The following is a 12216-nucleotide window of genomic DNA, read 5'->3' on the forward strand; positions in this document are numbered from 1 at the left end:
GTTGGGGAGAGGGCAGAGTGAAACTGGGATGGGGGAAGGGAGGGGTGGGAATTACCGGAAGTTGGAGAATTCAATGTTCATACCATTGAAGATGAGGGAATGATTGTGAGCCTGGATTGGTAGAAGTAGTCAAAAGGCTTGGGGGAGCTGAAACATGTATTCTGAGGTGGTGTCACGAATAACTGGAAGGTGGGTATACTGCAGCTGGTGGGAGGGGTGATATAAATCTGGTTGCATTACAGCCTGGTAGGAAAACACCAATGGGTTGCACAGTATGGAAAGTGGTGTTAGAGCCCAGTCCATCAAAGGCAAAACCCTCCCCACCATGAGCTCATTTACAAACAGTAGTGCCACAAGAAAGCGGCATCTATCATCAAGGACCCCCATTGTCAAGGCTGTGCTTTCTTCTCGCTTCAGGAACAACTATTACCCTACAGTCATCAGACTCCTGAAGCAGCATGGATTGTTTCACTCACTCCAATGCTGAATGACTCCACCACTTGTAGACTCACTTTCAAGGACTCAGTAACTCAGTATTATTTATTTACTTTTTAAATTAATTAATATTTGCATGATTTGTCATCTTTTGCACTTTGGATCAGTTCTTTATTAAACATAGTTTGTCATAAATTGTATATACACTGTACAATTTTGATCATTTAGAAATCCCTGAATGTGGGAAAACCAGGAAGTCGATTCTCAAGGAAATATTGGGATAGACCAAAAGGATTGAACAGCATTCTGTGAATGGATTTGAAGATGAGGGTGCACAGTAGTTGGGTCTCTGCCAAAGGCCACTCATCCTTTAGGGGGATTAGCACGAATGGGAAAGTCTGGCAGCAGTGAGAGGGTGTCGAGCAGAATGAGAACAAATGTAAAATGTAATGAAATTGGGTCATAGAGGAAGGAGGAGGTAGTACCCCAGGTATGATATTTTGATGAAATGCTAATTATTTAAATAACCAATTATTTTAAATAGTTTAAGTATGAACTGATGATCACTATTACCATATGTCACTCATTCCAACAAATTGACATTGGGATCTTCTCTGGGCATGATAAAAATAATTGGTATTTAGATTTCACATCTGGATAAAACTTTTGGGACATGACACAACTGGTGGGAGATTCCAAGTTCTGAAGTCTTGAGGGAATGATTGTCATTCTAGTGCTTGTTCTTTTCTCTCCCCCCCCACCTCCCCCTCCCCCTCCCCCATGACAGAATCTCTGACCATCACAACTTTCTCCCTTTTAGGATGCCCATTTCTATATACCTGCCTCTTCTGCAGGGGCAAACATCATATCCCATCTACTTGCATTTGTTTTTTTTCATATTGTTTTATTTCGGTAAATGTTGATGCAGCCCAGTGACTAGATGTAATTCATTTGGCTGCACACTCAGGACTGAGTAATGCAGAGATTATGGAGATTTGTACCACTGGAAGATATTAGAGACATTGAGGATCAATGACGTAGAGATCTACGCAAGGATGAGGATTTGAAGATTGAAGTATTGCTTAACCAGGGGAGGGTGTGGCTTATTGCACATGTGATGGATGAATGGGATGCTGGGAGTCAGGATACAGGTGGAAAGGTTTTCAATGACTTTGAGTTGAAGAGAATATAAAGTGGAAAGTAGATTCTTATAAAAATTGTGTATAATTTATATTTAGGTTTGTTTTTCTTGTGAATGCTGCTTATATGATGCATGTGATTCTGCTGCATTGTACCTTTATCTAGATATGCTTCGACATATGGCAATTAAATTGACTTCAACCTTGTAAGGCCAGTGAGGAGTATTCTGGAATTGTAAAGACTACATGTGAAAAGAAACAGATTGGGCTGTAATCAGCAGATAAACTAAGGAAGGGTGAGACTCTGGTAACAAACCTCGCAAGGCAGCAAACTCCAATAGTGTACTGAAAGCTTGTGATGACCAATGGCTGGAGTGTTCAAGCACATCTTAAACCTTCACCGCTGTGGTCTGAGGTTCCCACCACCTTCAGAAGGACAGCAATTACTCCAGTGCTCAAAAAGAGCAAGGTGAACTACCTCAATGACAGTAGTGCTCACTTCAATGATAATGAAGTATTTTGAAATGTCACTGATGGTTAGAATTAATTCCTGCCTGATCAAGGACCAGGATCCGCTGCAATTTGCCTTCTACCAGAACGCATCTACTGCAGATGTAATCTCACTTGCTCTCCACTCTGCTTTGGAGCACCTAAGCAACCACAAGACATATCAGGCTACTGATAATCAATTATATTTTGAAGTTCAACCCCATTGTTCCCTCAATACCAATAAGCAAGCTTCAAAACCTAGGCCCCTATACCTCCCTCTGCAAATGGATCCTCAATTTCTTTATTGGGAGTTTATAGGCTGTGAGGAATGGTAATAAAATCTCCCCCTTGTTGACTCAACACAGGTGCACCTCAGAATGTGTGCTTCACCCATTTCTCTACACTCATGAATGTGTGGCCAAGCCCAGCTCAAGTGCCATTGAGACCACTGGTGGAATCTTGGATGGCATAGATGGGGCTTACAGGAATGAGATAAATGGACTGGTTGAGTGGTGTTGCAGCAACAACCTCATGCAGTGTCAGTAGGATCACGGAACTGGTTGTGGACTTCAGGAAAGGGAAGATGGAACGGATTTCAGCAGAGGAAAGGATGAGCAGTTCCTGGGCATCGCCATCTCACAGAGCCCAATACGTTGATGCAATCACGCAGAAGGCTTGCCAGCTGCTCTGCCTCATTAGGAGCCTGAGGCTATTTGATATATTTCCAAAATCTCTTCAGATGTATGACAGAGGGCATTCTGACTAGATCCAACACAGCCTAGTAGAGAACCTTCATTGCAGAGAATTGCAAGAGGCTGCAAGAGATTATAAACTTAGCCAGCCCTATCACCGGCACAACCCTTCCCACTGCTGAGGACATCAGGCTGTATCTGAGAGCACAGCATCTGGGACCTGCCTGCTTCTCGTTACTGCCATTGGAGAGGAGGTACAGGAGCCTGAAGAGACACACTCAGTGATTCAGGAACAGCTTCTTCCCCTCCGCCATCAGTTTCTGAATGGTCCGCGAATCCATGAACGTAAACTTTGTTTTCCTCTTGCACAACTTATTTGTGTAATTCATAGATTTGTTCCTTTGCATTGTACTGTTACTGCAAAACAACAATTTTCATGTCATGTATCAGTGATTATAAATCTGATTCTCTTATTTATTTATTGAGATACAGCGCATATAGGCCCTTCGCGCTGCCCAGCAACCCCGAATTTAACCGGAGTCTAATCATGGGACAATTTACAATGATCAATTAACCAACCAACCGGTCTGTCTTTGGACTCTGGGAGGAAACCAGAGCACCGGGAAGAAACCCACGCTGTCATGGGGAAGACGTACGTACTCCTTCCAGGCAGCAGCGGAAATTGAACCTAGGTCACTGATACTGTAAATCATTGTGCTCACCACTACACTACCGTGCTGCCCCGAGGTAGAGAAGCCATCCGCAGTGAAGGTGCAAGTATATCTTGGGAAGTTGAACACTAAAATTATGAGCCATCTGATTCTTGAAGACTCTCTGTTTGGAAAAATTATTGAAAGCTTATGAAGTTATTGACTGTTGTTGATATTTCTGACAATTTGTTGAAAAGGTAGCTTGTGTTTATTTGCCAACTTTCTACTGAGTTGGTTCACTTGATTGTATTTGTATCAGTTATGGAGTGTAAAACTGATCTGTGTGAACCATTTTGTTAAATTGCTTGTCACTTTTATAATGAATGGAAAGAAATGTTTCTTCATTGTCCTTGGCTTCTGCCTAAAATAAAATGTAGTAACTTTTTTTGTTCTAATTAAGCGAACTATTGTTTGCTGTACAAGTGTAAGCTCGGCAACAATCAATTGGGAAAAATAGTGCTATATCTGAAATACCATGACAAAAATATGTGGCTGACTTTCTGAACTGCTCTTCTGTGACTTGGGTGGTGCCTCTTTAATTGCTGACTGACTGGATTCTGATTTAAATAGAGTTTCAAGCTTCAACCTCAAAGCCATGGTAACAATAGGTGCTGTCATCCTGCTTCCTGACAGATTTGTAGTTTCAAGAGTCCATCTTTGATCAGCAATTATTTCATGGTAGATGAGGCTAGCAGTCTGGCCAGCAGTAATCAGCCCATTCAACTAAAGCTGGTCCTGTTCTGAGCTGTTTACAACCAATAGATACAGGAACTTTGCACACATGTTCCACCCCTTCCAATTTGTGCTCCATGGGAGAACACTGCAGGGAATCCACCAAATGCTTTCCTGCTAACCTGAGTTTGTAAGGACATTTTTTTGTTCCCTCTCCGGGGCCATGAAATAACATCATCTGGACAATGATACAACACATTGGGAAAAGAAGTTTTTCAAGAAGGCTTGGTGACATATTCAATGAAAAGTTTGTTTCAGCAGACTGCTTCACACTATATGAATGCTGCTTCAGACCAGAAGTATTAAGTGTAGGGAGCGATTTGGATTTAAAAACCCAGTCAGCTGAATGTGCACTTGAAGCCAGTATTGTTAAATTTCCATGAGGGTATGTAATTAGTTTGCTTCACAGTTTTAATCTTAAAGAGATGTGTAAAGTTGCACTTTTGAACTGAAACAATAATCAAAGAGGCTGAATTTTTTCTGGTGATGCTTCACAAAGGAAGTCGCTCACAATTGTATACATCATCTGGATTTACTCAGATTTTTAAATGAGACGGGACTCTGCAATACCAGAAATGCAAGTTAACCAAAAGAAAGTCTTACTTCCTGTCTCAATTGTCCAAGCTTTTAAACAGAACTGACTGGCATTACTTTTGGGAGAAACATTTCTGGGAGGGCTGGCCTTTTTAAGGGAAATGGAACCTAAAACTGTCTGTGAAAAGCTGGGTCTACCATTTTACTTAGATTTGTTTCATTAACATATAAGCCACCTCTAGTTAGGAGTATCTTATCCATAAGAATTTGGTAAATGTTATTAATGTCAGTAAGTCATTTGGCAAACCAAGGTAATGGCACCTCTGGTGTAAACTCAGACGTAAGTGTAGCTCAACTCAGTGGTGAGATTAAATTCATGTGGGTTAAAAGTTTTAGTCATGTTTTTGAAATAGTGAATACTCCTTTGCCAGTTAAAGACAGAACACCAGTGTTGTGTAAGATAGGAATTCACCTCCTTGAAACTTGCTTTTTCTGGCAATTTCATCTGACTTCCTCAGCAATAGCGTAAGGACAGCTTGTAAATCCACAGTGACTGGAGCTGGACTGCAAACTGGAGCATAAAGCACATTCTGCAGATATAATGAGTAAGTAATCTTTCACTACCAGTATAAAGTCAAAAAGATTGGTACTTCATCTAGCTGGTAAAACTGAGAAATCTAAAAGCGTTTTGTTTCAGGGTGGAAAGTGTAATACTGACAGATCTACTAATTTGACAAAGCATTGTTTAGAACATGGAACGTGAAATTCGCACTGCGTCCTTCTATTTTCAGTGATGATAAAGGATGTAACACATTAAATTTAGTTCTCATGCACAATAGGAAATCTTATTATTCTGCAGTCTTTTGTATTGTAACTGGTTACTGTGAGGAATAGAGATGCAAAGTAGTTCTAAAATTACCGACTGGGTTTTTTTTCTCTCTGGAAATACCTAAAGTTTTAACACATTCCATTTTCATTTGCTGACAACGGAAATCCTTGGAATGCTAAGCTTAATGAGTGTTAAGTCTCCTGAGGTAATAGAGTAGAATTTCTGTCTGTGAGGACGTAAAGACTGCTCTGTGCGGGTGTGCATGTATGTGTGTTCGGGGGGTGGGGGAGGAACTCGGAGCATGTCATAGCAGAAGAGGAAGGCGTTAATCACAGTAAGGACAAATTCTCAGCATATTTATTATATGTGTGGAATTTACAATTAACTTCTAAAGCATTAGCTCAGATTTGGGCATTAGAAGCTGAAAGCATATTCGAGTAAACTTAAATGTATGTGAAAAGTTGCCATTGAGTTGTTAGATAGTTAAGAAATATTTTGATCTGTACATGCATTAAACTTCCTAACTTTCAACTTTTGAAAATCATCTGTATTAATATTTAACTACTTTTGTAACATTAACAGCATTATAATGCAATAAGGGGCATAGATAAGTTAGATAATCGGAATCATTTTCCAGGCCGAAATTGGGGGGGGGGGTGGTGGTGGGGAGGATGAGGTTTAAAGGGTACCATATGTTTTTTACATAAAAGGTGTTGAATATTTGAAACAAGCTGCCAGAAGAGGTAGTGGAGGCAGATACTATTACAATGTTTAAAAGTTATTTGGATGAGTAGCTGGATCAGAAGGAAGTAGACTTAATATGAGCAAATTACATTAGTGTAAGTATGCAAAGACAATATGTTCTATAAGGATGTGTTTCTGTACCGTACTCTTCTATAATTCTAAGGTCAAAAAATCTTTTCAGTTTGTAGTGCCTACATCTCTTTTTGGTGTGTGTGTCTGTGTTCAGAGTCTGACTTTGCAAGGAATGGAAAGGTCACTTCTTGATACCATTGTTCTCTTTTGAATGAAGATGCATCTCAAAGCTGATGCACTACCCAGTCAGTGAGCCTCTGGGCAAAAGATCATGCTGGTTTCAGCTTTGTAGTTTCTCAATGAATGGCTTTGCCTGCCTCTAAGTAGAAACAAACAATAGACTTGGTTAAGTTGTAAATTGGCCTGAAAACGATGTGGAACTTGGAGGGAAAGTTTGTAGCTTGAAGATACAGTAAGTATAAATGAGAATTTTTTCCCTCAAAGATTTGCAGTTAGTTCCCTTAAAGGTGTATAACTATTTCCATTTGTATGCCACCCAAGAGTACCATGTATGGGTGTTACTGAAGAAATATTGACCCTTCAAGACACAGATCTGCAAAAGCTAAAATCTGGAGGGGAAAAAAGCTGGAGGAACTTGCTGGGTTAGGAATTGCCAGTAGACGGAAATGGACATTCAATGTTTGGGTCAAGCACATTCATCTGGACTGAAAGAGTAGTTAGTTGATGCTTCAGTGAAAGTCCTGAAGTAAAACAAGGAGCTTGCTGGAGGGAATTCATCAACTGAGGTGAAACTTTTAAATTCAGGCATGTACAAGAGGCCTCAGTTGGAGGAACACAAATATCAGAAGATCATAACATTTGGCAGAGCTGACAGGAAATAGGATGAGGGAAACTATGAAGATGTTTGAAAACAAATGTGAATTTTTAAAGTGAGCTATTGTTTATTGGAGAGCCAGTATAGGTCAGAAAGCCCTTGGGTAAAATCAATTAAAATGACATCAGTCCCCATTGTAAATGTAATGATGGCTGTTGTTTTATTCATGAATGGAATAATGTTTCAACTTCAGCTCTTACTGGAGTGTTAAATTTTTGTGAAGTACTTTGATGTTGTGTCTTTGGCTAGTGGACAATAAAACCTTAATAGGTTTATAGCCTAATTGACAAATGTGCGCTGAATTTCTTTAGAGAAGATGTCCTTAAAATCATTTTCCAGGGCTCCAGTTGTGCTGGAGTCTCGGGAGGAATGGGCAAATGGAATTAGTTAGACAAAAGGGTTGGTCAAGATGTGGGTTGAAGGCCCTGTATGACTCCAACTCCAGTTGTTACTATTCTGGATATCTCAGCAATTGAAAAATTGTCTGAACTAGGCATCAGGAGCTGTATTGTTAATAGCAAATGTTACTTTAAATGATTGCAGTGGTATAAGTGTTTCATGAAATGGTTATTTTGGGGGAATTGGCTATTTGGAGATGCTGCAAATTTGAACGTTAAATCTCGGTAGGGCTTTCAGGTAAAAGGCGGGGTCTTCCAGAGTGATACAGAATGGGGAGATATTGGAGTGCAAGTACATGGTTTTCTGAAAGTGGAATCGCAGGTAGGGTGATGAAGGTGGCTTTGGCATTTTGGTCTTCATTAGTTAGGGCATTGAGTCAGGAGTTGGAAGGGCATTGTATGATTGTACAAGATGCTGTGTTTGGAGTCTTGTGTTCAGTTTTGGTCGACCTCCTTTAGGAAAGGTAACACTAAAAAGAATACAGAAAAGGTTCGTAAGGATGTTGCCAGAACTTAAGAGACTGACTTTGAATTAGGTGCCAGAGGAAGTGGTTGAGGCAAGCACAATGACCACTTTTAAAAGACAGTTGGCCATGTACTGTACACTTAGTAAATTCACGTAGTATTCGGAATAAGGTGGATGAACTCGTGGTGCAATTAGAGATTGTTCAGTATGACCTTGTGGCATCACTGCGTCATGGCTGAAAGAAAGCCATAGTTGGGAGCTAAACATCAAAGGGTATACCTTTTAATCTAAAGGACAGACAGAAAGGCATTGGCGGCTGGTGACATAGGGGTCAGTATGTCAAATCTTTGTTGGTGGAGTTAAGAAACTGTAAAGATAAAAAAAACTATTGGAATCATATATGGGCTTCCAAATAGTTGCCAAGATGTGAGGATGAGATTGCAAAGGGAGCTGGAAAGGGCATGTAATAAGGGTAATGTCATGATTGTAATGAGGGACTTCAATATGCCAGGGGTTTGGGAAAATCAGTTTGGTGTCAGATCACAAGGAAGGGAACTTGTTGAATGCCTACAAGATGGCCTTTTAGAGCAGCTTGTGCTTGAGCCTACTCAGGGAAAGGCTATCTTACATTGACTGTTGTGTAATAATCCAGAATTTATTAGGGAGCTTAATGTAAAGGAACACTTAGGAGGCAGTGATCATCGTATAATTGAATTCATACCACAATTTGTGAGGGAGAAGCACAAGTTGCAGTATGAATTCACACACAATGGCTTATGTTCTTAAGCATGAGAAAGGAGCTTGCCCAGGTGGATTGGAAGGGGGTGGCAGCACAGCAGAGATGGTTGAAGTTTCTGGGAATACTTCAGAAGGCGCAGGATAGATGTATCCCACAGAAGTAGCAGTTCTCAAAAGGCAGGGCTAGGCAACAGTGGCTGATAAAGGAAGTTAAGGACTGCATAAAAGCCAAGGAAAATGCATATAAGGTAGCAAAAGTGCGTGGGAAGTTGGATTATTGAGAAACTTAAGATTCAACAAAAGGCAAAATTTTTTAAAAAGCCATAAGAAGGGAAAAGATGAAATATGGGAGCAAACTAGCCAATAAGATAAAGCAGGATGCTAAAAGTGTTTGCAGCTATAATAAGAGTAAAAGGGAGGTGAGAGTTGATATTGGACCACTGGAAAATGATGCTGTTGAGGTAGTAATGGGGGACAAAGAAGTGGTGGGTGAACTGAATAAGAACTTTGCATCAGTTTTCACTGTGGAAGACACTAGCGGTGTGCCAGAGGTCTCAAGGAGCAGGAGTACCATTGCTATTACAAAGGAAAAAGTGCTAGGCAAACTCAGAAGGTCTTAAGGTGGACAAGTCCCTTGGACCAGATGGACTACATCCCGGAGTTCTGAAAGGGGTTGCCGAGGAGATAATGGATGCATTGGATATGATTTTTGAAGGATCGCTTGATTCTGGCATGGTCCTGGAGGACTGGAAAATTGCAAATGTCACTCCACTCCTTAAGAAGGGAGGAAGGCAAAAGAGAGGAAATTATAGGCCAGTTAGCCTACCCTCAGTGGTTGGGAAAGTGTTAGAGTCTATTATTTTGGGGTACTTAGAGACTAATGATAAAATGAGTCAAAGTCCACATGGTTTTTGTAAAGAGAAATCTTGTCTAACAAGTCTGTTAGTTCTTTGAGGAAGTAACAAGCAGGTGGACAAAGGAGAGGCAGTGGATGTCATTTACTTGGATTTTCAGAAGGCATTTGATAAAGTGCCTCACATGAGGCTGCTTAAAGTAAAATCCTATGGCTTTACTGGAAAGATACCATCACGGATAGAGCAATAGCTGGCAGACAAGAGGCAGTGAGTGGGAATAAAGGGGGCCTTTTCTGGCTGGCTACCAGTGACTAGTGGTGTTCCTCAGGGGTTGGGTTTGGGATGGCTACTTTTCACATTGTTCATCAGTGATTTAGATGATGGAATTGGTGGCTTTGTGGCAAAGTTTGCGGATGATGTGAAGATAGGTGGAGGGATAGGTCGCGCTGAGGAAGCAATGTGATTGCAACAGGACTTAGACAAATTGGATGACTGGGCAAAAAAGTGGCAGATGGAATACAGTGTGGGGAAATGTATGATAATGCATTTTGGTAAAAGGAAAAGCTGTGCAGACCATTACCTAAATGGGAAGAAAATTCAAATGACAGAGGTGCAGAGGGACTTGGGAGTCCTTGTGTCAGACTCCCAGAAGGTTAGTTTACAGGTTGAGTCTGTGGTGAAGAAGGCAATGCAATGTTGGCATTCATTTCAAGTGCAATAGAATACAAAAACAAGGAGATAATGCTGAAGCTCTATAAGACACTAGTCAAGCTGTACTTGGAGTATTATCAACAGTTTTGGGCCCATATCTCAGAAAGGATGCGTTGTCATTGGAGAGTCCAGAGGGGTTTCACAATGTTGATTCCAGGAATGAAGGGGTTAACATATGAGGAGCATTTGGTAGCTTTGGGCCTGTACTCACTGGAATTTAGAAGAATTTGGTGGGGGTGGGGGGAATCTCACTGAAACCTACTGTTTGTTGAAAGGACTAGATAAGGTGGTTCTCCAAAGCCTCAGATTGGAGGGGTGACCCTTTTAGCACAGAGGTAAGGAGGAATATTTGATTTTAGCCAGACAGCAGTGAGTCTATGGAATGCTCTTCCACAGACTGCGGTAGAGGCCAAGACCATGGGCATATTTAAAGCGAAAAATCATAGTTTCCTTATCGGGCAGGTTATCAAAGGCTATGGTGAGGAGGAAGGTATATGGGATTAAGTTGGATCCGAGACCAGCCATGATGGAATGGTGAAGCAGACTCGATGGGCTGAATGGTCTAATTCTGCTCCTAAGTCTTGTAGATAAAAGAGATTGAGATATTTTTGGGCCAAACACTGTCAAAAGGGACTAACTTGAATGGGGCATCTTGCTCAGCGTGGACCAGTTGGTCTGAAGAGCCTTTTTTCTATGCCGTATGACATGTGAACTGCAGCACTGTGATGTCAAGATTGTGAAGGTATTGGCTTCAGAACTAATGTCATCCAAAACTCAATTGTTCTGCAAAATGTGGTTTTCTTTGGCGTGAATTGATCAACATTCTTTAAAAACCAGAAGCAATATAAATGTTATGGCAAATGCTAGTGCAATAGGACATATTGATTAAAGCAGTTATGCTTTTTAAAAAAATTGCAGATGATGTAGAAAAAAAGCAAAACACTGTTCCTGTTTCAGAATACTTAAATTTTTCCCCCCTCAAGAAACATGTTGAAAAAGAATTAAATTTAAATAATATACAGTAGATGTTAATGATCATTCACTTCAGCTGCAGGAAGTGGGATGACTTCTCCCTTAAGAAAACGTGTAGATTTGTGAACGTAGATGTTAAATGTAAATGAACACAGTAAATATGAGAAAATAATTTGGATCCTTCCGTGGAATACTCTTCCCCTAATAAGAGTGCCTTGTCTTATAATAAGATCAAAGACAGGAGCAAAATTAGGCCATTCCTCCCATCAGATCTGCTCTCACATTTGATCATGGCTGATTTATTTCCCCTCTCAACCCCAAATTCAGGCATTTTCCCAAATTCTTTTATGCCCCTATAATTAAGTACAATCCTCCGCTTTGAATATACCCTCTGACTTAGCTTCCACAGGCATCCTGTTGTAATAAATTACACAGACTTACTACCCCCTGGCTAAGGAAGTTCCTCCTCATTTCCTTCTGTTTTGAGGCTGTGCTCTCTGGTTCCAGACTCCCCACTATTGGAAATATTCTCTCCACAGCCACTCTATCTATGCCTTTCAATATTTAGTAGGTTTCAATTAGATTTCCTTTCATTTTTTTTAAACTCCAGTAAGTAAAGGCCAGGGCCATCATACATTAACCCTTTCACTCCTGGAATCATTCTCCAAAGCCACCTCGGGACCCTCTCTAATGCCAACATATTCTTTCTTAGATAAGGGGCTCAAAGCCGCTTACAATACTCCAGATTCAGTCTGACCAATACCTTATAAAGCTTCCTTTCTTTTATATTGTCCTCTTGAAATGAATGCCAATATTGCATTTGTATTCCATACTACTGATTCAGTATGCAAGTTAACTTTAGAGAA

The 12216-nt window shown here is 40.6% G+C and overlaps 1 protein-coding gene across 7 annotated transcripts in view; it reads left to right on the forward strand.

Moving 5' to 3' along the window:
* The window catches only part of LOC140195483 (sickle tail protein), a 696918-nt gene that overhangs the window by 181448 nt on the left and 503254 nt on the right, over nt 1-12216 (forward strand). Inside the window, exon 1 of one of the 7 annotated variants that reach the window (XM_072253837.1) lies at nt 5241-5336. The exons of the other annotated variants lie outside the window; for them this stretch is intronic. Within the exon in view, the coding sequence (XP_072109938.1) occupies nt 5333-5336 (4 nt within the window). The 5' untranslated portion in view covers nt 5241-5332. Of the gene's footprint in view, nt 1-5240; nt 5337-12216 lie in introns of those variants that run through there. 7 annotated transcript variants of the gene reach the window in all.

This window comes from Mobula birostris, chromosome 3 (genome assembly GCF_030028105.1).
Source record: "Mobula birostris isolate sMobBir1 chromosome 3, sMobBir1.hap1, whole genome shotgun sequence".
Taxonomy (NCBI): Eukaryota; Metazoa; Chordata; class Chondrichthyes; order Myliobatiformes; family Myliobatidae; genus Mobula; species Mobula birostris.